The sequence below is a fragment of the Athalia rosae genome, chromosome 2 (assembly GCF_917208135.1).
Source record: "Athalia rosae chromosome 2, iyAthRosa1.1, whole genome shotgun sequence".
NCBI lineage: Eukaryota > Metazoa > Arthropoda > Insecta > Hymenoptera > Athaliidae > Athalia > Athalia rosae.
In genome coordinates this window covers 29,485,526-29,510,406 of record NC_064027.1, presented here as the reverse complement: position 1 = coordinate 29,510,406, position 24,881 = coordinate 29,485,526, and the positions used below count along the sequence as shown (strand labels likewise).

Below are 24,881 nucleotides of genomic sequence, written 5' to 3'. Positions count from 1 at the left end.
GTCCGCTGTGCGCAGTTTCCGTTATTTCATCTACTTAGCTGAGGTGAGGTTAGTGAGGTGAGCATTTTCAAAGCGAGTTCAATATCTTTCTTGAACGCGGTATGTGCTTCGGCTTCTGACGGTGCCCGGTTTCTGAGCTTTCGCGTCTTTTTGGCGGGCGCAGTCTGTTTAGAGGTAGCCTAAAATTCTCACCGTTTTTCTGCATTTAGAAAACGCAAAAATGGGAGACAAAGACGGAGGTAAGAGTTCAATTGAAATCTTTGAAATACATACAATTCGATTACGTTCTTCATGTGCATCAAACTTTGTCTACTCTTAAGTGTCACATTCCAAATATGCCGATTTATGTATATTTCATTGTATCCACTTTGTGCCAACTGATTTACGCATGTTGGTGTTCAAATTATTTCTATCTTATGAGTGGATTCTGCATCTTCGATAACGGATAAACCGCGCGTTCCTTTCACCCAAATTCGTAAACGATCGCATTTTGAAATAGCGCTGAACGCGCGTTGTGCACTCTACATCACCAGGCATTTTTTCTGTTATTCTTTTGTAATATTTCACAACAGGTTATACGAGGAGTATTGCTATACCTTTAACCAAAATCAAAACAGAACTATTAAGCACATTTATAAGCTTCTTTCTCAATTTCGAATTTTGGAAGCACAAATATTCCGTTAATGTATAGCAATAAAATTCCTATTTTTTAGAAACTTTTGACGATGCAGTCGAGGAACGTGTCATCAACGAAGAGTACAAGATATGGAAGAAGAACACACCATTTTTGTATGACCTAGTGATGACCCATGCATTGGAATGGCCATCGCTCACAGCTCAATGGTTACCTGACGTGACCAGACCTGAAGGCAAAGACTATTCAGTGCATCGTCTCATTCTCGGTACCCATACCTCGGATGAACAGAACCATCTTTTAATTGCCAGTGTACAGCTGCCTAACGAAGATGCACAGTTTGATGCTTCGCATTATGACAATGAAAAAGGAGAATTTGGAGGCTTTGGTTCTGTTAGTGGCAAGATTGAAATTGAAATAAAAATCAACCATGAAGGAGAAGTTAACAGAGCGCGATATATGCCTCAAAATCCTTGCGTCATTGCTACTAAGACACCATCCAGCGATGTATTAGTTTTTGATTATACCAAACATCCCAGTAAACCTGATCCAAATGGAGAATGCCATCCTGACCTCAGGTTACGAGGTCACCAAAAAGAAGGTTACGGTTTATCTTGGAACCCCAATCTGAATGGTTACTTATTGAGCGCATCGGATGACCACACTATATGTTTGTGGGATATTAACGCTACACCTAAAGAACACAGAGTAATTGATGCCAAAACAATTTTTACTGGTCACACAGCTGTAGTCGAAGATGTGGCCTGGCACTTGCTCCATGAGTCTCTTTTTGGATCTGTTGCAGACGACCAAAAACTTATGATTTGGGATACAAGGTAATTGATGTGACATCAATTTATAATTCAGTAAATCAGAGTATTTTTCGAATATTTTTTAACCTCTTGAGCACATTAGAATCTGATACGCTAATCTAATATGACTCTATTTTTCCAACAGGTGTAATAATACAAGCAAACCAAGTCATACCGTTGATGCTCACACAGCGGAAGTAAATTGCCTAAGTTTCAATCCCTATTCCGAATTTATCCTAGCAACTGGAAGTGCTGACAAAACTGTAGCTTTATGGGATTTGAGAAATTTGAAGTTGAAGCTTCACTCGTTCGAGTCTCACAAGGACGAAATTTTCCAAGTACAATGGTCTCCGCATAATGAAACAATTTTGGCAAGCAGCGGTACTGATCGACGTCTGCATGTCTGGGATCTCAGTAAAATTGGCGAGGAACAGTCTACTGAGGACGCAGAGGATGGTCCTCCAGAGTTACTGGTAATTTTCATTCTCACAAATTGGATAGAATTTGAATTTCAGTCCTTTTAACTCTGACATTGACCCAAAAACTTCTTTTTCCATGGCAGTTCATTCATGGCGGACACACGGCTAAAATAAGTGATTTTTCATGGAACCCTAATGAGCCGTGGGTGATCTGTTCAGTTTCTGAAGACAATATAATGCAAGTTTGGCAGATGGCGGAAAATATCTACAATGACGAAGAGCCTGATACGCCAGCAAGTGAACTTGAAGGCGGAGCATCATAATTTTGTTGCAAGTAATTTATTACCATAAGGTTTTTACCTAATATTTCTATGATACCGAATTATGGTTAATTATCATCATTTCATTTCATTTATCACGTATCGAGTTGCACTGCGTAACGTGCTTATCGTTGTTAATGTTAACTTCCACGTCATTGGTCTCGAGATTTCCAAAACAAAAAAAGTACAAGAAAAAAGCTTGAGGTAAAAAATGCTAATTATAGGTATCTGCGTTACAGACCATTTTATTCCACGTCTATATTTACTCCGTTATCTTTCATTTTTAAGTCGACCATTTGACCCCTTGGGCTTTTGAAGTTTATAGCAATAAAAATCATCGTCTATTAGTTTTGTTTCCTTGTTGGCTTGAACGGTATAGAATCCAATGATAAATAGAACGAGATTGAGTGTTTTCATGGAATTTAGATCGTTATCATTGATTCAAAACGAAGTGAAAATATTAATGCAAGACTAGTTAGGGTCGTGATGTTTACAAAAATTTTCTGTTCAATGGGTCAAACTGGTAGCGTTATTAAAAATATTTTCATATAGTAATCAGTGAAATTAGTTCTTAATTTTCCATGAGTGAAAATATGTTTTTTTTTTAAACTGATTATTTGAATAAACGATTAAAAACTTACGATCGATGTTATCTGCGTCGTATTATGCGTGTCAAAAATTGTTCATGTCGTCGACACATTTGTGAGAAATTAAATTCATTTTTCAATAATTTCATATAGTTTAATTTGTACACATTTACGGCTGGAGAAAAAAAACCTCACTAAACATAGGCATACATGAATAATTACAAAAACCAAAAAAGCGCTATTCGATCGGAGGAAGATGAAACTAAGCTCTGTTCGAGAGACGATGATAAAGTTACATTGGTATCAGTATTTTGACTGCTGCGCTCTTGATTTAAATCGTTGTAGTTGAAAGTTCGCCGTATATCTCAGCAAGAAGCGAACACTCCTTAATTTCTGTGTTGCATTCCAGCGAAGGACTATCGAGGGATATCATCTCCTCAGTCTCAATACTCTCCAGTCTAAAGACAAAAACAAAATAGCACTGACAATATTTTAGATTATATTAACGATTTCACTCGTTACCAATGACTTCTCCGCGCTGTCGGAACATCACCTGCAGAATGAGATCTGTGCCTGCTAGCATGCAAAAGGAGTTAAAATGATTTGAAAACTAACATTTAAAATCAAAAAATTCACGACGGATCATTACTGAATTGAGATTTTTCACACCGGAATTCGTATTTGCTATCATTGTGTTACAAAAAAAAAGTCACGTTCTCAGTGTTTTGATACGAAAAAGTTATGTTCAGAAAAAAAGAACTGCTAACTATTTACGACACTTCTTACTATAATGGTGAAAAATTATTCGAAAATTTTTATATGAGGGTTGAAAGGAAAGCTAAAGAAGTTGCTCACCTTTTGTTACCATTTTTTCGCTTTATCCCATCAAGCAGGTTGACTACAGGAGGTGATAAAGTCGGACGGAACATCTAAAAATGTAATAATTCAAAGCTCACTAATGCTGTCGGCGTTTCAAATTAATGTCTTAGTAATGCCTCTGTAGAAATGTTCTGATTCCAGCCATTGAGTTGAGTAGCTATTGTTCAAATTTTCTATTTACCGTTACTGGTGCGCTCCGCATTTCACGAAGATCAATGTTGCGGAATAGATCGTGTAACAAAAGCTCCTCCACAGTCGGATATTGAGCTTCTTGCTGTTCGAAGATAAGTTCCAAAATTTCTATAATCTAAATTAAAAAAAATTATCAGCTATTTGACAATGTTTAAAAGCGTTTTCGATCGATCGGGTAATAATGAACGAACCTGAGGGTACTTAGTGATGTCCGATAGATGAGTTTCCATTGGTTTAAACGAGCAGAGTTCGTAGCCCGCGCACATTTCGAATAAAACATGTCCTGAAATAAGAATATTAGTCAAGATGAATTACTCGTCGTCTGGCTTTGAATGAATTGGAGCATTTGAAATCCTTACCAAAGCAAATGGTGTCGATGTAGTTCAAGTGCGAGGATCTTGAAGTGACGACTGGATAAATCCTGCTCGTGAAACCAAGAAGAGTATTTTCCAAACCTGCAAGTCGGGCGACTCCGTTTTGGACAATCACATTACCGGAATGCAAGTGTGTAACTGTAGGAAATCCACGCTCTTTCAAAAATACCAATGCCTCCAAAATCTGACGTCCGAGTCGCTGAACCTGAGGAAGAGGTAGTCCCTTCCCTCGCGTCACATATTTTTGACTCCAGTCTTCGTTCCAACAATTTCTCTCTATCTGAAGAGATGAAAAAAATGACGTCTTCCAATTTGGACTATTGCTCTAGTTTCCTACTCACCCCATATATGAGATCCTTCAGGCTTCCCTGATTGATGGGTTGAACAAGGATGACGTAATTTCGTCCCTCAAATTCGTTGAAATCTAGATCAAGCACTGGACAGATATAGGGATGTTGCAAGGCGCGGAATAAATGGTTCAAGGTCTCCTTAACAGACGAGCAAATGTTTATCGGACAATTTCTGCTCAATGGTGCAAGTGTTAAGAGCCTGTCAGCCTTCAGCGAATTATCCCTTATAGCAAACCAGTGTTTGTCCACTCGAGACCCTAATAATCAGAACATTCGTCGTTGTTAGACAAGGAGAAGTGAACTACAATTTTACCATGAAGTCTGCGAGCAACAAACAACTCACCAACGTTATTTAACTGTTTTGTAAGATTGTATCGCCCAGAAATTCCCACGTAACTTTGACAAATGGTCAAAGCTAAATCTCTGGATCTTTTCTCCATTTCCATGCATTCACCCACATCACTGCAGACCGATGGACCATAGCAATCCAAGGCGGTGTACTGATGTCGCCCATTTCTGAAATTACACATGCATAATAATTTTTTTTTTTGATACTCCGATTATTGCTTCGTGCCGTGTTAATTCGGAAGTCTGGTCGATTATCCTCTTAATATATTTTCTTCTCTATCTAAAAATTAAAGTTACAATTGTTGCACAGTCCAAGAAACGGTAGTTTGCTGGTTTTCAAGTGAAGTCGGACAGCATCGAAATTTATATCCTATTAGGATTGTGACTACATTTGAAATTAGAGCACTTCAAAGCTTTCTTCAAGCTATTAGCTTTTAAATCCTGTAGATAACTAGTAATTATTTGATTAAAACAGATAACTTATAATTATCCGATCTGATTTCTGCTATTCTTTCGTTCAAAGATCAGAATCCCGTTTTGAACAACTGTACCTTATCTGATTTAGGTAATTAATACGCATATGAATCCCACAGACATTTCGTTGCGTTAATTCTTGATCGGCGTCGTTTGTTCGGCGTCGACGCCAGCATCGGATTAGCCGCGCGAAACAAGGATTAGCAGAGTCTGGAGTTTGCTGCTTACTCCAAAGATTATAGCGATCAGCTTCATCGTCATTATTATTATGCCACAATTCAGGACGACTGCAAAGGTTTCATCACAAATAAACTTAACTACATAAACTGTCAAAATAAACGCAATACGCGGGGCGGTGTCGTATACGAGATGATGTTATATCTTGCGAATAATTGCAAACGACATACAGCACAAAAGTGAGAAAAAATAGAGAAATACCGAAATACATTATTGTAAGTGGGACGAAAACGTGCACTGAATTGTATTTATAAATATGCAAATTAATTTGAGGGTGGTTGGAGTGCATCTGAACAACGAAACACGTCATTATTGTAGAAGAGATTTCAACGACTTTTACGTATACAGAGCTCGAGTGGATCGTGCTTGAAAATTTTTTCGCGTCAAATTTATTTGTTGCTACAGATATAATGATAATATTTATTTCCATCGTTACCTTCGTGGTCGCCTGGCTTTTGGCATGATAAATTGATGAATTACGATTATGAAAATTCAGAAGTATTCAAATAAATAGATAAAACGCTATACAGCATATTCGCACGGAACAAAGTGCAAGCGGAAATCCGAACGCGTATAACATAAAATTCCTGTTCACATTAACAATTAATAAGGATCGATTAAACTGTGATAGTAATCGCTGGATTTTGTTTACACACTATACTCAACAGCTTTCATCGCGTTGACCTTTTATTGTTAGTCGGCTATAGAACGATCCTCAATAAAGTGCCTATTGTTTCCATGCCTATGACACTTATTTTACCGCCTTTGTCACTTTCATAGTATTAATACAGAATTACGACTGGAAAATAAGCCGTCAATTAAACAGTCGATTCTGATTATTGATTATTTATTAGTTGATTTTAACAACGTTCTGTTCGGTAGTTCAAATTCTTTTGTGCCTTGTTTGAAATATTTCATGCGCGATTAATTGCTATCTCCAGGTCACAGTTATACGGGGTGAAACTTTCAAATCTATTCCTTAAAATGATCTTGAAACATACGATTATTGGTAAGAAATACTTGAACCATCAATAAACAGAACAAAGTCCATAATGACGTTCTTATAAGAATGAATGTTAATTATACTCAATTTATTTTCCCCCGCAAATTCAAATAATGCGTACTCTAATAACGAAGTTCTGCCATTTTAGAGCACCCCGTACATTCTTATGGGCATGTAATATGCATTTCCGTTGCGGTCAGTATAATACTCTAATTAAGTAATCGCTTTTTAGAGATCACGTGATAATCAATTTCTTTAATTATACATAGCAACTTGGCAGTTCATGATATTTAGACCATTATATTTTGTTTCTTGGACCCACCATCTTTTATCAATTTGCTGAAGTGGTTAACAAAACAACCATTTCACTCATGTGAGATGTAGTGGAATTTAAGCGATGAAGAAAGCGATGCTCTTCTGATTTTGATATTACCACAAAAACAATCCCTATAATCTTGATAGTTTTTGAATTGCACGGTGATCATTTGTAGACATTCAGATTTCCCAATCTAACTTTGCTTCCTCCAAAAAAAAAATAGGCGACAATGAGTAACAATAATTTTTGAGAATACTCACCTGATTTCATTCTGCTCTCTATTCCTAGCTGCGGTGACCCTATTGAATAAAATTTTAGCTAAGTTGTCGATTTTATTGGTAATTTGATATCCTCTTTCCTCTTCGCTTTCTTCGGCGACGTCTAATTCAATGCTAGCACTTCTACCGCGCCTAAAAGTTGTCCCTCTTGCTGAAATCATAGCTTCGGTATCGAGTTCTATTGCGCTCTGAGCTCGTCTTGTAACAGGTCGACGTTTACGTCGCGTTTTTGGACGTTCCTGACAAAAACGATCATGCCCTGTAAGATCCGGTTCTTTACGACTTTCGGTATCATCTGCCGAACGGCGATTCATGTTTTGGTATAAGTTGAACATCTTCACTCGACGGATTTGGTCCCAGGTCTGCGAAAATAATTAGAAGATCGATTGAAATTTTTTAATTTAACTTTGTTTATCCATAAATTTTTCAATGTTTTTTCGTCAAGTGGAAATGAAAAGAAGACAGGCAGTGAATTGTTTCTTTCCTTTTTTGTGTAGTTTTTTTCTTAAACCAGTAGTAATGTTCAACCTACTATTTTTCTACGGAGATTCCAATTTTTATACCAATTTCGAAAACGGTGACTATATTCAATTTCTGGGAAGGGATGGTGCAGACTGGAAAACCGCATTTAGAGTTGCTAAGGGTAATTTTTTCGTTTTGACAATCTGAAAATACCAATTTTTTGAACTGTTTAGGGTCGTTCTAGATGAATAGAACGCGGTGATTGACAACAAATACAAAAAAAAAAATTATAAGTTAATGAAAGAAAAGAAGAGCTCGGTGTATGAAAAAATCGAGGAAAATTGTTTGGCGTTCTTTTTTCCTCCAAGATTCCAAATATTAACAAACAATTGGACAAAATTTTTAAAGAATGCAGAATTAGATATATATGCCCCTTTAATTTACCCCAATTTTATGAGTTCTAAAAAAACGAAACACTGACATTTGAATTTGAAATATCTAAAGATACTCACTTGTAAAATAGAATCAATGATTATGTATTTCCTTATCAACAGAATAGCTTTTCTTTAACAAACTCTCTCAGACTTTGTAGAAGAAAAACGCCGGGAGAATGACAATAAAGCGCGGTTGGTAAAACGTGTTTTATCTTTCTTTCATGCACATTCATCGCTGACTAGACCGCCGCCACCAGACATGTGAAATTCAGGAATACAGAGCAACACAAAACACCCCCGCTTTCAGAGTGTGTAGCGAAATAATTTAATGCTGCTAAACCATCACCACCACCACACCACCACCTCCGCCGCTGCTGCTACCCCTCGCGATCAGGTGATCTAATTCGTCTCCGAAAGTCGAGGCTACTTCAAAAAAAATTTAGAAAGACCAGAGCAAACCTTCTACGACTGACGAAAGCTGAAAATGCACTGAAGTGACATGGATTCTGAGCTCTCGGTTCTCCCGGAAAGTGATGCTTCACCTCTGGGGGTTGAAACGGGAGAACTTGTGGGAATGGGGATGATAAATATACACCTATGCGAACAGCGCGGTAAACGGAACCAATCTGAATCAAAAGTTATTAAAGCTGAAAATCAAATTTATGTAATAAAATTCAGCGAAATTGCTTAGCGGGGGGTGATCGCAAAACGGACAACCCTTATGGACTGAATGATATCCAGTTGTCTCACTTTTACTGTGCAGTGTAGATGTAGTGGCTATGGGTCACTTGCTGTTCAGTTGGGAGGATTAAGCGACTTTATTCCGAAGCCGTGCAGCTTGTTCCTTTCTATTATCCTACCTGAAAATCGGTAACGCGAGCGGCTTATACCAGAGGGGCTACGTACCTTTGACCTCCTGCGGTTTAAAATAACAAGACAAATTCCGAATGGATGTTCACAGGGTGATCGGAAAACACCATACTCTATAAAATGTTGAATTTAATAAGAAAAACATTTCAGCGATGCAACTCATCCACGTTATGCATTCATAAATAACTTTTTTCATAAGATAATGGAAGGTAGAGTCATAGCATTAATAATACAATTAGGGTATCTGCGTCGAAGTATAATGCGGTAAACTACCACTCCACACAGATACTACATCCCTGACCTCAGAGTGAACTTTGACCACACCCCATCCCGTACCTAATCTCACCTGCTTTAGTACGGTTGCCTCCCTCCGAGTAGCTGTTATATTTCCTGCAGCCCAATGTGCGGGGAATTTTGTCTCTGAATTTAGAAATATGAAGTAGATTGTAACACATAATAGTAGAATCAACAAATGAAAGATACGAAAAGAATTAAGAATTTTTCGATACTATTTTCTATCACAAATTTTTTATTCAAACAATGAGTACAAAAATGACCTTATTCGTATAGTTTGATTTATTGAAACTTGGTGGCCTTTTATCTTCCATTATATGCTCAACTACGCTTCTTTTCTCAGTCTTTTGGCGTTATTATACTTCAGTAGGTTGCCTTACTTCCATCAAGCATCAGTGCGTTCGTCTGCTAGCATGGATTTGTATTGATTTGGCCATGAGCTCAAAGAGCGATCGCCATACATCTAAGAATCGAAAATCAAAATCAAGTCATTCGTTGCAGGTAAAAGATGGAAACTCATTGAGAAAATTTTCAGTAGATTTACTTTAGTGTATTATTTACCTTAGAAACAAAGTCCAGCATATGTCGTTTCGACACTTCTAATTTAGCACGAAGACCCCATTGCAACTCGTACTTAGGTGGTTCCGTAGAGCCAATCATCGACCTACTGAGATACATTTGGTTCACGAAATCCTAAAAAAATAAATACAGGCTGTCGAAGTTGCATAGGGACAATCAACAACACTGTATCATCTATGTAATATAATAAGCCTGCATAGAAATTCAGTGATGAAAATGAAATAAAAAACTTTTTTAGTACTTACAGTGCAAACTACTTTCTGGACATCACCGAAATATTCACTGTTGAAGTCATCTTCTTCAATTATTTTCAGACATCTTAAGAATCTCCATATAGAATCTGAAATATTATTCAATTTATTGAATGCTCTAGGATTCTTAAAGTTTCATGTCCTCTTTGCTCAAAACAGTGATCCAACAAAGAGAAAACACGCAACGTACCTTCACTGCTTTTGCCATCTAACATGAAAATATGGGTAAGTATTAGAATTAGTAACATTCTGCAAGGTTTTTCGTCCTCTGGAACTTGTAGATGAAATTTACCATTTTCAATGGCATTAACTAGTATATATTTACTAGTTTCAAATTCGATCAATCTGAGTCCAAATGTCTGAAAATTTCAAATGAATGTTATGAATTGAATGCAGTTCATTTACAGTAGTTTGAGGATCCCATTTGATTACCTGTGACAATTTGCGTTTAACAATTGGCATAACTAAGCGGTAGTGTTTGCCGTAGTTGCCAAATGCACTTTTTATCAGTTGTGGTCGTTGAATTACATTCTTTGATCTGTTTGCGGATAATAAGTATCTAATGATCCTTCCAATTAGTTGATTCATTTCCTGGGAGCCTGGCCCCTCGGCGTGCGATGCCGATGATGGTGCCCGCTCTTTTGCCAATGATGATGCCCGCACCTCTGCTGATGATGGTGCCCGTACCTTTGCCAATGATGGTGCCCGCACCTTTGCCAATGATGGTGCTAGCACCTCTGCCGATGATGGTGCCCGTACCTTTGCCAATGATGGTGCCCGCACCTTTGCCAATGATGGTGCTAGCACCTCTGCCGATGATGGTGCTGGCACCTTTGCCAATGATGGTGCCCGCACCTTTGCCAATGATGGTGCTAGCACCTCTGCTGATGATGGTGCCCGTACCTTTGCCAATGATGGTGCCCGCTCTTTTGCCAATGATGGTGCTGGCACCTCTGTCAATGATGGTGTCGGCACCTCTTCTGAAAACGATGGTGTCATATTTTGGTGCCAGGGCTCCGCATCTTCTAGGTCATTTGATGCGGCAAGCCTTACAGCCAATGGGATCGGGCCGGGCTTTCTTCTTTTCTTCGGTGGCATGGCTTTACCTATGTTATTTGATTGATAAATTCAGGTGTGAGAATAAATTGGCTAATAATATGCCTGTTTAAGCTTACAAACCAAAGATAAAATACTCTTCTGACCAAGGTAAGCTGAATTTGTTGAAAAACGACAGTAGTTAGCGTACCTTTCTTATAGAATAATGATGTTTACTTCCCAAATTCAAGCAACGTGACTCGCTCATAGGCCATCTATTGTTCCCGCTCACACTAGTTAATTTGAATAGCGAACAGTTAGTGCCAAAGTGACCAAAATGAGAACACTTTCGATTTATCTGGAGCCAGTTTTCTTAGTTGGTCTTGCTGGTGGCGTTTACCGCTTACTGTTTTCTGTGTTACCGATACGAACCACCGTTGATAACATATTCAAATAATGAATTGCAACAAATGATATCCATGCCGGTAGAGTGATCACCACATTATTGAATTTATTTTTAAATGAAAATAGAATAATAACAACTTGGATACTGCTTGATACTTGTAGTACGTCGAACATATTCTTGGTTAATTCAATTTTACAGACGTTCAAATTAGTGCCCTGCGCTGCTCGTGAAATCAGAGTGCGAAGTTGATTGCATAACCTTTGTGGTAACCGCTCACTCATTGAGAATCATCTAAAAGTTAAATAAGTGGAAAATTATTCTTTGCATGAGTTAGCATTCATCAGTGTGGTGATCATATTTTGTGGAACCAAAAATATAGAATAACTTCACAATGTCTGGGCTACTAAGAAATTTATTGCTTCAAACTCAGCGCATGGTAAGACATGAGGCTTTTGACTTCGATTGGCATTTTTTTTATTTATTCACCTATACATTTTTCACGTAAATTTGGTTATTGCATCAATCAATCTAGGACTTATGTAATATACCGCCCTTTCCATTTTAATTCGTACTTTTCTTTCGACTACAAACAAATAATGCAATTGATAATTTTTTTTGCCAGACACAACAAGGAGTTAGGCAGCACGCTGTGAGCACGAGTGTCCGTAATCTCTTCATCAGCTCTAGGTTACTCGGTGTAGGACCTCAGATTCAAAAACCAGCTCCAGACTTTTCTGGAACTGCAGTAGTTAACGGAGACTTTAAGGATATTCAATTGAGTGATTATCGAGGAAAATACGTCGTTCTCTTCTTTTATCCATTGGACTTGTAAGTGTTCTAGTTACAAACTTGGTTGGCGTCTGTTTCTTGATTCAGAGAACATGTTCTTCAGTTTCTTGATACCAAGAGTATAAGCAGAGCTTTGATATTTCAGCACTTTTGTTTGTCCGACTGAAATTGTGGCATTCAGTGATCAGATGAGCCAGTTTGCTGCATTGAATACTGAAATTATTGGAGTATCGACAGACTCTCATTTCAGTCATCTAGCTTGGATAAATACTCCAAGAAAGCAAGGAGGTCTTGGAGGGCTTGCTTACCCATTGTTGAGCGATTTCAACAAGCAAATCTCAGCAAAATATAACGTTTTAATCGAAGAATCAGGCATTGCTCTACGTGGACTATTTATAATTGATAAAGAAGGCATACTCCGTCAATTTTGCGTCAACGATTTACCTGTCGGTAGGAGTGTTGACGAGACTTTACGGTTGATAAAAGCATTCCAGTTTGTTGAAAAGCATGGAGAAGTCTGCCCTGCCAATTGGCAACCTGATTCTAAAACCATCAAACCTAATCCTAAAGATAGTAAACAGTACTTCGAGTCTGTTAATTAAAAAGTAAGTTTTATATTTAAAAAGCTGCTCTTGAAAGTACAGAAACGCAGGACCTCACAATCGTTTCCGATGCAAACCACAAAACTAATGGATTGAAGAAAATATATTCTGTGCAGTGATTTTTGCTTTAGAGATTTTGCTATTAACCGAAAATAGAGCTTTCCTATCTCGTTCCCAACAATATACCAACAATGTGATATAAATTAGTTTTTGAATAAAAAATACCACAAAACCGTATTGCAACGATTGCAATGCTGATTGGATTTGAGATTCAAAGTATTTGTTTAAAAATTTACCCGCGCTTTACGGCAAAGTTAGTTTATGTTTTTCCTGGAGAGTGGCGCTACCATCCACAACCCCTTAGGAAACTACATTTTGCACAACCCCAGCGAATCGAATGAGAATATTCTTGTGATTTCGGAGAAGAAAGAATAAGAAATTGGTGGTGTTACATCAACTTCATTTTCAAGAATTCTTTAATTTTAATAGGCCTGAAGGATTAGCATCCTGAAATGTTGACCATTTGCTTATTGTCTTATTTGTATGTACGTACGTATACATACATACATACATATATGCAAATGTATATTTCATCATCGTAAATTTAGTTTATCTGATTCGGAATTCCAGCTGGTGATGAAATCTGTGCTCTATACATATTAGCTGACATTTGAATCGTTTAACTTCCCATTAAGTTAGTAATCCCCCTTTTCAATGTGTGGGTTTCTAACCGATGTGGACACATACATATAGTTACGTATATAATGTACCATATAAAAGCTTAGGGCTTTCGGCGCGTTGGGAGCACTAGATAGATCCGCGGGGGTTGGTAACGACTAACGGTGCGGGACCAGGAGTTAAGGGAGTTTACGAACGTGGAGGGGATCAGAAAAACGGGATAGAGAGCTAACTGGAGTGGGGGAGTTCCCGTTTGGTTCAATCAGACGCAGGAGTGACGAGGGAACCAGGAGGGGGGAAAAACGGTATGGGTTGAATGGAGAGCAATCTCTCGCCGGTTGATTTGATTCTTTGTGGTGAATGGTGATGGGAGCGATAGAGGATTCAGTCACTGGATGTGGTATATACCCCACATAAATATCTATATCTATATATAGATATACGCATGTGCATTATGGACTGGATTATCCCATCCTACTATATCTCTCTCAATTTCTACTTACACACCGTAATTACACGTAACGTATCATGACATATTGCTTTATGTGGATATTATACCTACACATACACATACAAAAGCTGCAGCTCTGATGAATCAACCATTTTGTTCCCAGATTTTTAAGAGTTAATCACATTTCATCAAGAGCTCATACATAATTGAGCAGTTGCTCTTTAATTGACACGCTATAAGCGATCGATTTGCTCTTGGAATCCTGCAGTTTAAATTATTTTTCTTATTCCACATCTTATACCTTACACTGTTGTATAGGAACCGGAGGGATGGAATATTAGATAGTTAACGATAGTAAGAAGATAGTACAATTTACTCCACTTTGAACGAAACGTCATTCGATAATACAAAACTAGATTGTCATACCATTCTTGAGAGATATCAATGCTCTAATTATGGCAAAGATCGTGTCATCTTGAAAACTAATTCATGTACCCTTCGTAGCAGTTGAGCTCATCTCTAAAAAAAATTCAAAAAATTCATCAGATCGCGTCTCCGCGATCCATGCATTCTCGGTTCACTTTTAAAGGACGCGTTTTCCTGACGGTCACCTCGTTTTCATTTCGATCATGCCCCTTTGGTTCTTAGCCCTCGATAAATCATATAAAAACGGCTCCATGCGTCTCATATGGATATGATGATATTAAATGGATGCGGATGGATGGTCGGATACATGTTCGTTCGTACTTCCGAGGATTTGGCATTTGAAGGACTTCATTTTTGATGCTTGGCATTTTTTGGCTTCGTAGCATTTGCCGGCCCATTTATCCTCCTATATGCAATAGCTACAATATTCACGTACGTCTAGATTATCTACGTTGTATGTAGGTACACTCATATACATATATTGGTACGTTATTCTATGTATGTACATGCATATATTAGAACCTACGTATGCAATTATCCTCGAGACACGCGCTGCAGAGTAGACGAAATATAAAAAATCAAAAATGTAGACGAACTTCATATTTTTTTTATGGGAGCCACATCCTCCTCTTTCTTTTCTGTAACGCATATGTATGTGAAAACGTAATCATGAAACTCGACGTTGGATTCACATAAAAATAATGATCCGCAAAAATTCTCTTACCCATACAGCGATAGTTGTGACAAAGACGAATTTGGAAAATGTTCAAACATGCATACCTATATACATACATGCATATATTTTAAGGTGCGAGGCCATAGGGAAAGCTTTGAAGCATCTAAAGTAGGAATAATGGCGGTTTTTATATTTTATATGTCCTTATATACTTTATTCATACACATGGACGGTTTTACCGCGAAATTTGAATTTATCGTAGGATATAAAATATGGAGGATCTGCGGCGACAGAAACAGAAAAAAAGAGCTAAATCAATATCAATATATGCGACAAGGTAGTATTTTATTATTTAATTATACACTATTCTCGGAGGTATATGGTAAATTAAAATTCTTTCAAGATTGCGTCTGCTGCGGGGAATAGGATGATATTATTTAACCTGCAGTGATTGATATCCTTCATTCCTCATGCATGAATTGAAAAAAAAATATACATATATTTATATAAATCTAAAAACCTTACGTCTGGAGTAACCGCGATAAAAATCAATACTTGACGCTATACCTATGTTTCATAAAGGGAGAGATTCTCCTAAGAAAGTCAAAAAACTGAAAGAAAAAAGTACACCCATAGTGAGCAGCAATTTTTGCGGGACAGATAAAAGTTCGGATGAGGTTGGGTTAGATTGGATTGGGTTGGTATGGGCGAGTGAAATAGAAAGACGGTTTTACTTTTCGTTCCCTCATTCTACTTCTTTTTCGTGATGTTGAAGGGAGTATCTTGGTTTGATAGCCGTAAAAAGCTGCCTTCTGCTGCTGCTACTGTTGCCGTTGCCGCTTTTTCAGAGGACGGAAAAACGACACCAGGGATAAACGGCTCATCTCGTCCTTATATCCTTATATCCTTGTAGCCCCCAAGCTATTTCACGTCTCCTTTAGACTTTTTACGCCCTCGAGCAAAGGGGGTTGTGTTCAAATAAGAATCACCAGTGAGATATCATCGTCGTGATGGTGTATGTATAAATAGTAATAGTAGACGGCTATTATTGATGAAAAAATTATGCAGTCGGATTAGATTATTAATCACCTGCAGACAAATTTGTTTTGTTCATTTTTTTAGCATCTGAACTTGCGAAATTTGAAATGAAAAATTTCTGAATGTCTTTCAGATCGTTTGATTTAAATCTGACAGTGAAAATTTGAACATTCAAAACGTTCATATCCTTGTATCGATTTTATGGAAAACCAAAAATTAAAAAAAATTAACTTGTACATTTTACTCTAATTGCGAATCGATCTGGTGACTATACCGCGATTTTTAGAATGTATAATTGCGCGACTCGGACGTATTATATGTACGTCGAAAAAAGAAACCCGTTATTCCCGGAAGTAATCGTAGCTGGTATATTGGGAGGCGCGTCGCGCATTTCACAGGTTTTTATAGCTTTGCAGGAGCAGCGAATGATGTATGTATACATATTTGTATATAGGTATAATATACATACACATACGACATACGTATATAACTCTAAACGCGGTAAAAGGATGTCGTCGTATCGACGGGGTGGGTCCGGGCTGCCGTCGCACCAGCTACTATACGTGAGTGGAGGGGGAAATCGGGAAACAGGAGTCTCCGGAGTCCTGAGGGGAATAGGATAGTGAAAAGGGAACCGGGACTACGTGGGACCCTGCGCGCCACCGGAGCTTTGATTACTTGTTTTAATCTTCTGACTGCCGGGCGAGCATCTGTCCCTCAAAATCCTGTAATTGCAAGGCACCCCTTCGCAGTCAATGCGCTCTACATCCTCCTTCTCATCCTTAAACGATATATACATATATTACATACATATCGCATATAGGCAAAATATAAATATACATAAATGTGTGTACTTGCTACTTACATACGCAAGACTTATCTACTTCTTTATTATTTTTGAAATTATTCGTACGGATCCAATCGCGCTTCCTGATTTTTCCGTCCATCATCCCCCACATCTTATCCGCCATTTTGAATCTTTTGCAATCTAATCTTGGAATAATTCGCGCTATGAATTTTCCGCGATGAAAATCTATACAGGTACAACGTATACTACAAAGCTCATTATAATAAATGTCGATTAATTACTCTATGGCGCTTTATAAAATATACATCTACTACCTGCTATATACATCCATACCTTCATATCACCTACATACATACTTACATACGAAGCCTCTTCACCTCTCTCCAAACTCGAAACTCCTAATCGGGATGGCAGTAGAATAGCGAGTTCGAGTGGACAGTAGAGGTCATTAGATTGATGAGAAGATTTGCGACACGCTATTGTGGGGTTGTAATTCTCGACGTACACATTATACACACAGGCATAGTCTATACATGCGTGCCCATGTATTGCCCATATACCATGGAGGAGTGTTTTTTTAAAAGCAGCCAAAAAGGGAGTAATTGTCGGTGAGTGAGAGTGATCTCATCGTCATGCAATAATGAATACATAATACGTTCATTTCACCCCCCCGTGTCCCTACGATATTATACATGTACATAGATCGCACATAAACACACACGAAACGGTTTAATACGTTTCATTTTAATGGAAGTCAGGTAGTATAGGTGAGAAAACGTACCTATACATCCGTAAGGCGTTACTTTTGCGTTCAAAGAATGACCCCTCGTTTAATGCCCTAGGACTTCAACTACTCGTTACTCGGGTTTGGTTGTACAGATGGGAGATTTGTTTCATAGAAAGCATCGTTTTAATTTTAGAGTTATGTACAGGGTAGGCTATTACTATACATTACAGAAAATATATATGTATGCGTGTGCACGAACATTTACGAGATACCTGCGCGTGTGCTACACTGCAGGAACTGTCACGGTGTAATTATTCTTTTTACGCCCTTTGGAGGGAAAAAAAAAAAAAACGAACCGGTCGAGTGCTATCCGCAATGCGAGCTATTCTTCTCTTATCTCTTCTCCATCGATCGTTTATCATTACGCAAACCTTTAGGGCTATTAATTAACGACCGTGTCACGAGGTAGCCTTACCTTAATTACAGGACTTCCTCGGCGAGTATGATTTATTCATTCGCCGGGTATGTGTGTAAGCTTTTTTAATTAAATTGAACGCGAGATGTTCAGATCCGAATGACACGTGTGGATTATGGTATATTATGTGTGGGGAATCAGTGTCATAACGATCTCCGGTTCACGAATCGAACCGTTTTTCAAATAAATATACAAATATGTAATATGTTACGCGTATTTAAATTCCTCAACGCGTGAGTTTCGAATTCAGTTGTTATAGATTTGAAAATGGGAAAAAAATACCGACAACAAGATCGTACGTACCCTACGATAATTGCAGATCAAGCGAACAATAAATTTCCCCTATCATTTCGCGGCTCACTTGTTGTGACTATTAAACGACGATTGACGTGCGACTGGATGATGGGTCTCTTAAAATTGATGTCTCCAGCGACCGCACGAATGCCTTATATACATATACACGTATACACACAACATGCGCGATCGGGCGACGATTAGATCGGGGAGGTTTGGTTAGTTGGTTGGTTGATTTCAACGGTAAATCGTGAACAAACACAAACGAATGCCACTGCTGTTGCTTCTGCCTCAGCTCCTGCTGTCTATACCGATATCACATATGTAGTATTATACAATATGTGTATACATGTATACATAACACATTCGCGCGCGCACACACACACACACACACACACACACACACACACACACACACACACACACACACACACACACACACACACACACACACACACACACACACACACACACACACACACACACACACACACACACACACACACACACACACACACACACACACACACACACACACACACACACACACACACACACACACACACACACACACACTTATCTATATACATATAAAGTCGAACAGATGCCAGAGCGTCGAGGGAGTGCGCGAATTGTCTCTAGGGGTTATTTTCGGTCAATTATCATCCCGGGGATCGAGTATATATAGGAGGAAAAATCAGCCCATCAATTCTCCCTTGCTCCCTCCCAACAGCTTAGGCCGAGTGAGTTTTATATTTAGTTTAGAGCCTCGACTTACGCACTCCACCGTTCATATAGAAATGTACATAATACATACGTATTGTGCACTTGCACTTTCTTCCAAGAGTCATCGGTAAATACTTCTGACTACGTGATTTTTTTTTTATGTAATTATCCCCGGCGAATGACGCCCTCAGTGATACTACCATAGATATATGTTCGATATATCTATGATGTATGTATTATTCTATGTATTTACTTTTCACTTGTACGTGTAATATACGGCCAACGGGAGCTATTGGAAGCCTGAAGATAAACCACATACATATATCACCATTTATGTAACACATAGTACGTACATATACGTTATGTACATGCACAGAAATCCATGTGTCTATCAATCACGATTACGAGTTACGACCCCCCCATGGTCAGAAAAAACCAAATGGTGTGGCTTCTTCGACTCTGTTTTTTTTTTTTTTATGTTATCGAAAAGACGTTTGCGATTCGAAGTTTATGATCACGGTGGAAATATCAATGAGAGTAATTTGAGCGTAGAACATTAATTGATGCCAAGGAAATATAAAATAAAGGAAGGAAATTGAAAAAAGCAACGAAAAAAATGAATAGAATGAGACATATTTTTGTGTATAACGTGTCCTTGTAACAATCGTCCGACTTTCATTTCCCGCGCTTTTTAATATTTTATCAACGTAGCGTGTAAGTTATACGGATACAGAAAGAGAAAAATAAAAATAAAGAATAGGATAAAGAGGAGCAGATAATGTAAAACAAATGGAAGAATACGTATACCCGTAAGTAAGAAAAAATAAAACACGTAGATGTACGTATTACACTCGGGTTGCATTCGCTTTGGCGAACGTTGTCGTTTGTCTGCAATTGAAATTTCCGCATTCGAATCGAGATTTGAACTTCAAAGTTTATTCTTGTAGCATTGTGTGCACGTATCGCGCAGACACAAGATATTCGTACGAACAATATGCATGGCCTTTTTATTTTTCGAAATTCATTGAAACGCTAACATCGATTGGCTCCGTCACGGCTATCGATTCGCAATAAAATAGGTACCATACCTTTCTCGACAATGCCAAAAGCTCCTTTTCCTTACAACGAGTCCGCACGAAAGTAATTTTCTGTGGACTCAATGCGAAAAAAAATGTTCGTTAAAAGTCAAACGTCTTCCGACATTTTTACTCCATTTATCGTTGGATACGCTTAAAGACAAACGCACGTTGTTTGTGCGCCGAATTACGTTTTTTCTCTCGAGCCAAAGAGCTGCGAAAATTTTCAAGAACTAAACAAAGAACTGAGAGCAAAAGAACGAACAGACACTCCCGCAGTCGGTGTAGTACGGGGTGCGGTGAAGAGAACTCTCCACAAAAAAGGAAAAAAAAATCTTTTATCTCAAAGACCTATAGCTCCGGATTTTCGGAGGTTCAATTATTTCTACAATAATACAAGCGCGGGAAACTCTAGAAGAAACAAGAGATACCCCATCACAGCTGCTTGGGGCAATCGCGATAAAAGAAGACAAACAAACAAACAAACAAACAAACACTGTAATTCTTCTTTCGGTTCGTATTCTTTTTTTTTTTTTTTTTTTTTTATTTAAACGTCGCTCTATAAATTCCGTTGTTCATCTGAAAAATTTTCCTGCCCTCGTCCCTTTTTGCGCTTGAATTTTACGACGGAAAAAAATAATCAAATATATCTACCACGCGATTTTCTCCGCTTTGCTATTTTCTTAGCGTTATTTCGTTTGAAAAGAATAGAAATGAAGAATCATCCCTTTTTTGCCGAGGTGAAAAATGTGTGGATTATTAGGTAGATGCATGTAGATGTGATAAAATGGGATATACATACCATGAGCTCGTAAAAGGTACCTGCACACACGCTCGCACGCAGGGATATAGATGTGTAATGGAGTCGCAAATCCTCCCCATTCTACGAACTTAGCCCCCAGGCGGGCACTGTGTTAATTAATCTGACAGCTATGAGCTAACCCAAACACCCTTTTTACCGTGCTTTCAGGATCCTTGGTGGTGTTTCGCTCTTGGCTCGAATATACCTATGCGTATAACAGTGTAGGTATCTGTACATTATACACGTGATTAAAAAGAAAAAAAAAAAAAGTAAATGAACAGGGAGAACGACAGATTTTCGCGGAAAATGGGCAGAAATCATGGGCCGCAGGCTGTTTGTATATGGGGGTACAATTTTCGCGACACCCCATCACGTTTGATCGAAGAGGGATGAGAAAAAAAGGAAAAAAGTGTTCTTTCCCTCCTACCTAATCGGGTAATTAATCATAAATGATTTAATATGTAATTTACTTACTTTTCATCCACCTTTGTATACACATAGAATTTTACACGTTATACCCCCGTTTGAACTGTGACCGCAGTGGTCGTCACTTGTCTTATCGTCAACAAAGATGGCGGCGTGCGATCGCCCTTTTTTTTTTCCTAGTGGCGCTCGAACGTCACCGCGATGTATCAGGTATTCCGAATGTCATTTGTTTTGGCTGATGTTTGTATGATGTAGTGAGCTAATTAAATTCGGTGTAATTGTGCTCGAGTTCTTTCAAACAATACGCGCTGTGATGAATCCTGCCGTGTCACAAACATGCCTGGCTTGGAATCGCTGTAATCGCTTTATGGGGTATGTAGATAGACGTAGATTTGTATTCGTGTGAAATAGATTCGCGTGTTGCGTCCCTTCGTTATTATATCGGTATGTTTCTAGGTTAGAATCAATCGGCTAGACATTGCGTGACTTTTAAAGGCAATGGCCCGCTTCAGGTACGAAATTTAATACCGAATTATGGCGTATAACTTGTACGCGTTACACGTGGTTCGGAAAATCGATTTTTATTACCGACAAAAACACGAAGACGAATCGAGGAGTTTAGGAATCCGAGGGTTTCTAATTTTCAGAATTATTTCGGGATTTCGTTTCAGTGATACAATTATTTTTTTTTCTGCGAGCTCGTAATTGATATTATCAACGTTCGTGTACGTCGGTTTATACGTATACGACCCGTCTAATTCATCTATATTTTAACGTGATAACATTCGTTGAGATACTAATCAAATTATTCTGATGTGAAAACCTGCAGTAGCAGCAGCAGCAGCTTGTAATCATATCATTCGCCTCCTTTTTCCATCAGGCGAATTAGCTCCTAAACCGAACCTACTCAATGCTAAAACTCCATCCAACCCAAACCCCGTTCCACCGTCGCGCCTTGATCTTCTCTTCAAACCCTTAATAACATTTCTCATGAAATTCGCTCTTTCACGCTCGTTATTACACAAGATACAGGCGGCACGTGTAATTCACCGGAGCAAACGAAAGAATGTTGAACTTTGCCAAGTTCAAAAGCATTTCAATTTCTTAATTTTTAAGGCGCGTGAACAAAAATAAAAAGTAATTACGAATATGAGTGGACGAATAAATACCGAGAAATGATTGAATAGAGCGAATTTTATCCAGGGAGTTTTGAAGAAAAGTAACCCGAAAGTTTTTAACAATTTGTGCGGGCTTTGCATTACATTACGCGCCACGAAGGTGCGGTGTATAGACGCTAGCTTCGCTCATCGTATACACGGGTATACGTATATGGGGCATATGGGGGGTGCAAAATATACAAAAGAGCAAACGCCGAAAGGGACCGGAGCCTCTTTTTAATCTACCAATGATTCGTTACCCCATGGTGTTCCCTTTGTCGATTTCGCTTTCACTCGCTATGGTAGTTCAATACCTGCACGAGTAAATTGTACAACCGAACCCTTAGCCATGCCGACTTTACGTCACGTACCGATATGATTGCTTCGATATACCTCGAGACAATTTTGAAAATGATTACGATTTGATTTTTACCATTTCGCTCGTCGAAGTGTATACGCTACCTAAACGTAACTGTCATCCGTCCATCGCGATGTGGAGATTCAGGTATATCATTTGAGCCTTATTCCATTAAGGTAATTATTTAATTAAAAGGGATTCCCGTATATATATATACGTGTGTATGATATATATCTGTACACCAGACTTAATACCGCGGGTAATAATCGACACGATATATTATACCGTATACCTTTCTACGATAACGACTGCGATAAATTTAATACTCACAAGTCGACCACGTCGCATTACTATAATCTATACGCGAGTATAATGATACCACGCTATACATTTTTTGGCGTCATCTGCTACGCTCCTAGCGCCGACTTCAAAAAGTGCCCATCTAATGTGCTATGTTCCAAGTTAAAAGCCACACCAGCTGTTGTAATTAATTTTATAATTTGCTAATCATTTTATTTCTCTCACCCTCTCCTCGGCTCGCCCCTAATCTCCCCGACGAAATTGTTCGACGCGTCGACAATTTTTTTTTCCATTCGATTTTCGAGGCAGAAAAATTGAGATGCCTCGATTAGTTTCGCATGATTTTGAGCTATATTTTCTCGATTGTTTTAATTTTTCCCCTCGATGTATTTCCAGTTCATGAAAGCGCCTGTGACGCGGCGTCACGTGGCGATTGAACAGGATTGTTATTTTTTTCTCTCTTTCTTTCTTTCTTTCTCCTTTGTCTCTCCTCTTTTTCACGACGGTGCATAACTGTATTATAGCAATACTTTTAATACGGTATAATAGTGGCGTCTGTTATTACACAAGCTACGCCAATAGGATATGTAGTATAATCGGGTTTAGAATTCATACCTTCTATAATGTATAGTGCGAGCGTTAAATTACTGCATTCGCTTGATACACGTTATTGTTGTTATTCTTATTATTGTTATTATTCACGCCTCGACACTCCGTGCGTAGGTTTTTTTCCACCGCCCGTAGAATACGTTTGGGATCTGTTGGGCGGGTACAGATTTTAAGGTTCTACGTTAGCTACGTACCCCTGTATAGGTATAATACGCGCCAGAGGGAGAGAAAAGAATCGAAAAAAAGAAAAGAATCAACGCCCGAACATGGAGGTGGTGACTGCAATTTGACGCCTTCTATACACAATCTCTCCTTCTGTATTCCACACGTATACTCGTCAATTCCGTGTCTGCGTAGCTTCTCTCCACAATACACACAACCGACAAACTTTTAATCTGTCGTCAATTCAATTGAATATACGCGGAGACCGCGCCCCGCCTTTGTATACATAAACATACGACAATTCGACCAAATCTTTTTTAACTGCCGAGACTCATGAACCGAAAAAGAGAAAGAGAAGGAGAAGAGAGAAGGGAAGAAAGAGGAAGGAGAAAAGGAAATTTAAAACGATACACACCGATCGAAATGGATGTGTGTGTCTGTCTGTGTGTGTGTCGGGGAGAAAAAAAATTAGGATTTCAAGCTTTGTAATTCTACTTTCGCAGCTTCGGGAGAGCGAACATATACGTATACATAAAGTATTTGTATATAAATCGTAAGCTGAGAACTTGAAACTGGATGCTGCATCAGTTTTTTTATTCCTTCTAGTTCATTTTCTTTCTATTTTCCTTTTGTAGTCAGCAATTTAAAGTTTCCATGTATAGTATAAACGTATAACTGGACGTGTTCGGTATAAAATTGCTTACCAACAATTTTAAGGGCTGCGAAACTATGTAATCGCGCGTTAGG

The 24,881-nt window shown here is 38.5% G+C and overlaps 4 protein-coding genes and 1 long non-coding RNA gene across 18 annotated transcripts in view; 3 read left to right on the top strand and 2 right to left on the bottom strand.

Moving 5' to 3' along the window:
• Nucleotides 1–76: 76 nt before the first annotated feature.
• Nucleotides 77–2,825, top strand: LOC105692544 (chromatin assembly factor 1 p55 subunit). The gene is made up of 4 exons (XM_012411828.3): nucleotides 77–239; nucleotides 714–1,470; nucleotides 1,592–1,919; nucleotides 2,009–2,825. The coding sequence occupies exons 1-4, from the start codon at nucleotides 221–223 to the stop codon at nucleotides 2,186–2,188; spliced, it is 1,284 nt and encodes a 427-aa protein (XP_012267251.1). The 5' UTR covers nucleotides 77–220; the 3' UTR covers nucleotides 2,189–2,825.
• Nucleotides 2,826–2,904: 79 nt separating this feature from the next.
• On the bottom strand, nucleotides 2,905–8,857 carry LOC105692543 (slowpoke-binding protein). 8 transcript variants are annotated; one of them, XM_048649491.1, is made up of 11 exons: nucleotides 8,198–8,857; nucleotides 7,756–7,888; nucleotides 7,206–7,585; nucleotides 4,911–5,083; nucleotides 4,559–4,824; nucleotides 4,203–4,497; nucleotides 4,035–4,126; nucleotides 3,833–3,958; nucleotides 3,628–3,701; nucleotides 3,295–3,348; nucleotides 3,094–3,230 (listed from the first exon to the last, which is right to left on the bottom strand). In XM_048649491.1, coding segments are annotated over exons 2-11 (1,557 nt in total). In that variant the 5' UTR covers nucleotides 7,852–7,888; nucleotides 8,198–8,857; the 3' UTR covers nucleotides 3,094–3,229. The 8 variants fall into 8 exon arrangements, with proteins under 8 accessions (XP_012267246.2, XP_048505451.1, XP_012267249.2 ...); XM_048649493.1 differs by having other exon boundaries at nucleotides 3,295–3,345; XM_012411823.3 differs by lacking the exon at nucleotides 3,295–3,348 and having other exon boundaries at nucleotides 2,905–3,230.
• Nucleotides 8,858–9,495: 638 nt separating this feature from the next.
• LOC105692504 (non-structural maintenance of chromosomes element 3 homolog) lies at nucleotides 9,496–11,496 on the bottom strand. 5 transcript variants are annotated; one of them, XM_012411732.3, is made up of 6 exons: nucleotides 11,360–11,496; nucleotides 10,546–11,219; nucleotides 10,304–10,472; nucleotides 10,108–10,202; nucleotides 9,845–9,976; nucleotides 9,496–9,746 (listed from the first exon to the last, which is right to left on the bottom strand). In XM_012411732.3, exons 2-6 carry the CDS (start codon nucleotides 11,209–11,211, stop codon nucleotides 9,669–9,671), a joined length of 1,140 nt encoding a protein of 379 aa, XP_012267155.3. In that variant the 5' UTR covers nucleotides 11,212–11,219; nucleotides 11,360–11,496; the 3' UTR covers nucleotides 9,496–9,668. The 5 variants fall into 5 exon arrangements, with proteins under 5 accessions (XP_012267155.3, XP_020711772.3, XP_048505453.1 ...); XM_020856113.3 differs by having other exon boundaries at nucleotides 11,293–11,422; XM_048649496.1 differs by having other exon boundaries at nucleotides 11,316–11,401.
• A 232-nt stretch (nucleotides 11,497–11,728) lies between these two features.
• Nucleotides 11,729–13,221, top strand: LOC105692493 (peroxiredoxin-like). Its single transcript, XM_012411719.3, has 3 exons — nucleotides 11,729–11,990; nucleotides 12,177–12,382; nucleotides 12,489–13,221. Exons 1-3 carry the CDS (start codon nucleotides 11,946–11,948, stop codon nucleotides 12,943–12,945), a joined length of 708 nt encoding a protein of 235 aa, XP_012267142.2. The 5' UTR covers nucleotides 11,729–11,945; the 3' UTR covers nucleotides 12,946–13,221.
• Nucleotides 13,222–19,101: 5,880 nt separating this feature from the next.
• The window catches only part of LOC112695036, a 63,841-nt gene continuing 58,061 nt past the window's right edge, over nucleotides 19,102–24,881 (top strand). Inside the window, exon 1 of one of the 3 annotated variants that reach the window (XR_007276835.1) lies at nucleotides 19,102–21,920. This is a non-coding gene — a long non-coding RNA (uncharacterized LOC112695036). The remainder of the gene's footprint in view (nucleotides 21,921–24,881) is intronic. The other 2 variants (XR_007276833.1, XR_007276834.1) reach the window with 2 other exon arrangements.

Coding starts and splice junctions, on each gene's coding strand:
- LOC105692544 (XM_012411828.3), top strand. Junction 1,471..1,591: donor CTTATGATTTGGGATACAAG/GTAATTGATGTG, acceptor TTTTTCCAACAG/GTGTAATAATACAAGCAAAC. Junction 1,920..2,008: donor ATGGTCCTCCAGAGTTACTG/GTAATTTTCATT, acceptor TTTCCATGGCAG/TTCATTCATGGCGGACACAC.
- LOC105692493 (XM_012411719.3), top strand. CDS start 11,946: ATGTCTGGGCTACTAAGAAATTTATTGCTTCAAACTCAGCGCATG. Junction 11,991..12,176: donor TGCTTCAAACTCAGCGCATG/GTAAGACATGAG, acceptor TTTTTTTGCCAG/ACACAACAAGGAGTTAGGCA. Junction 12,383..12,488: donor TTCTTTTATCCATTGGACTT/GTAAGTGTTCTA, acceptor TTGATATTTCAG/CACTTTTGTTTGTCCGACTG.
- LOC105692504 (XM_012411732.3), bottom strand. CDS start 11,211: ATGCCACCGAAGAAAAGAAGAAAGCCCGGCCCGATCCCATTGGCTGTA. Junction 10,203..10,303: donor AGATGGCAAAAGCAGTGAAG/GTACGTTGCGTG, acceptor ATAATATTTCAG/ATTCTATATGGAGATTCTTA. Junction 9,747..9,844: donor TGCTGGACTTTGTTTCTAAG/GTAAATAATACA, acceptor TTCGATTCTTAG/ATGTATGGCGATCGCTCTTT.
- LOC105692543 (XM_012411823.3), bottom strand. CDS start 7,851: ATGCGGTTTTCCAGTCTGCACCATCCCTTCCCAGAAATTGAATATAGT. Junction 7,586..7,755: donor GGAATCTCCGTAGAAAAATA/GTAGGTTGAACA, acceptor TTATTTTCGCAG/ACCTGGGACCAAATCCGTCG. Junction 4,127..4,202: donor CATCGACACCATTTGCTTTG/GTAAGGATTTCA, acceptor TTCTTATTTCAG/GACATGTTTTATTCGAAATG.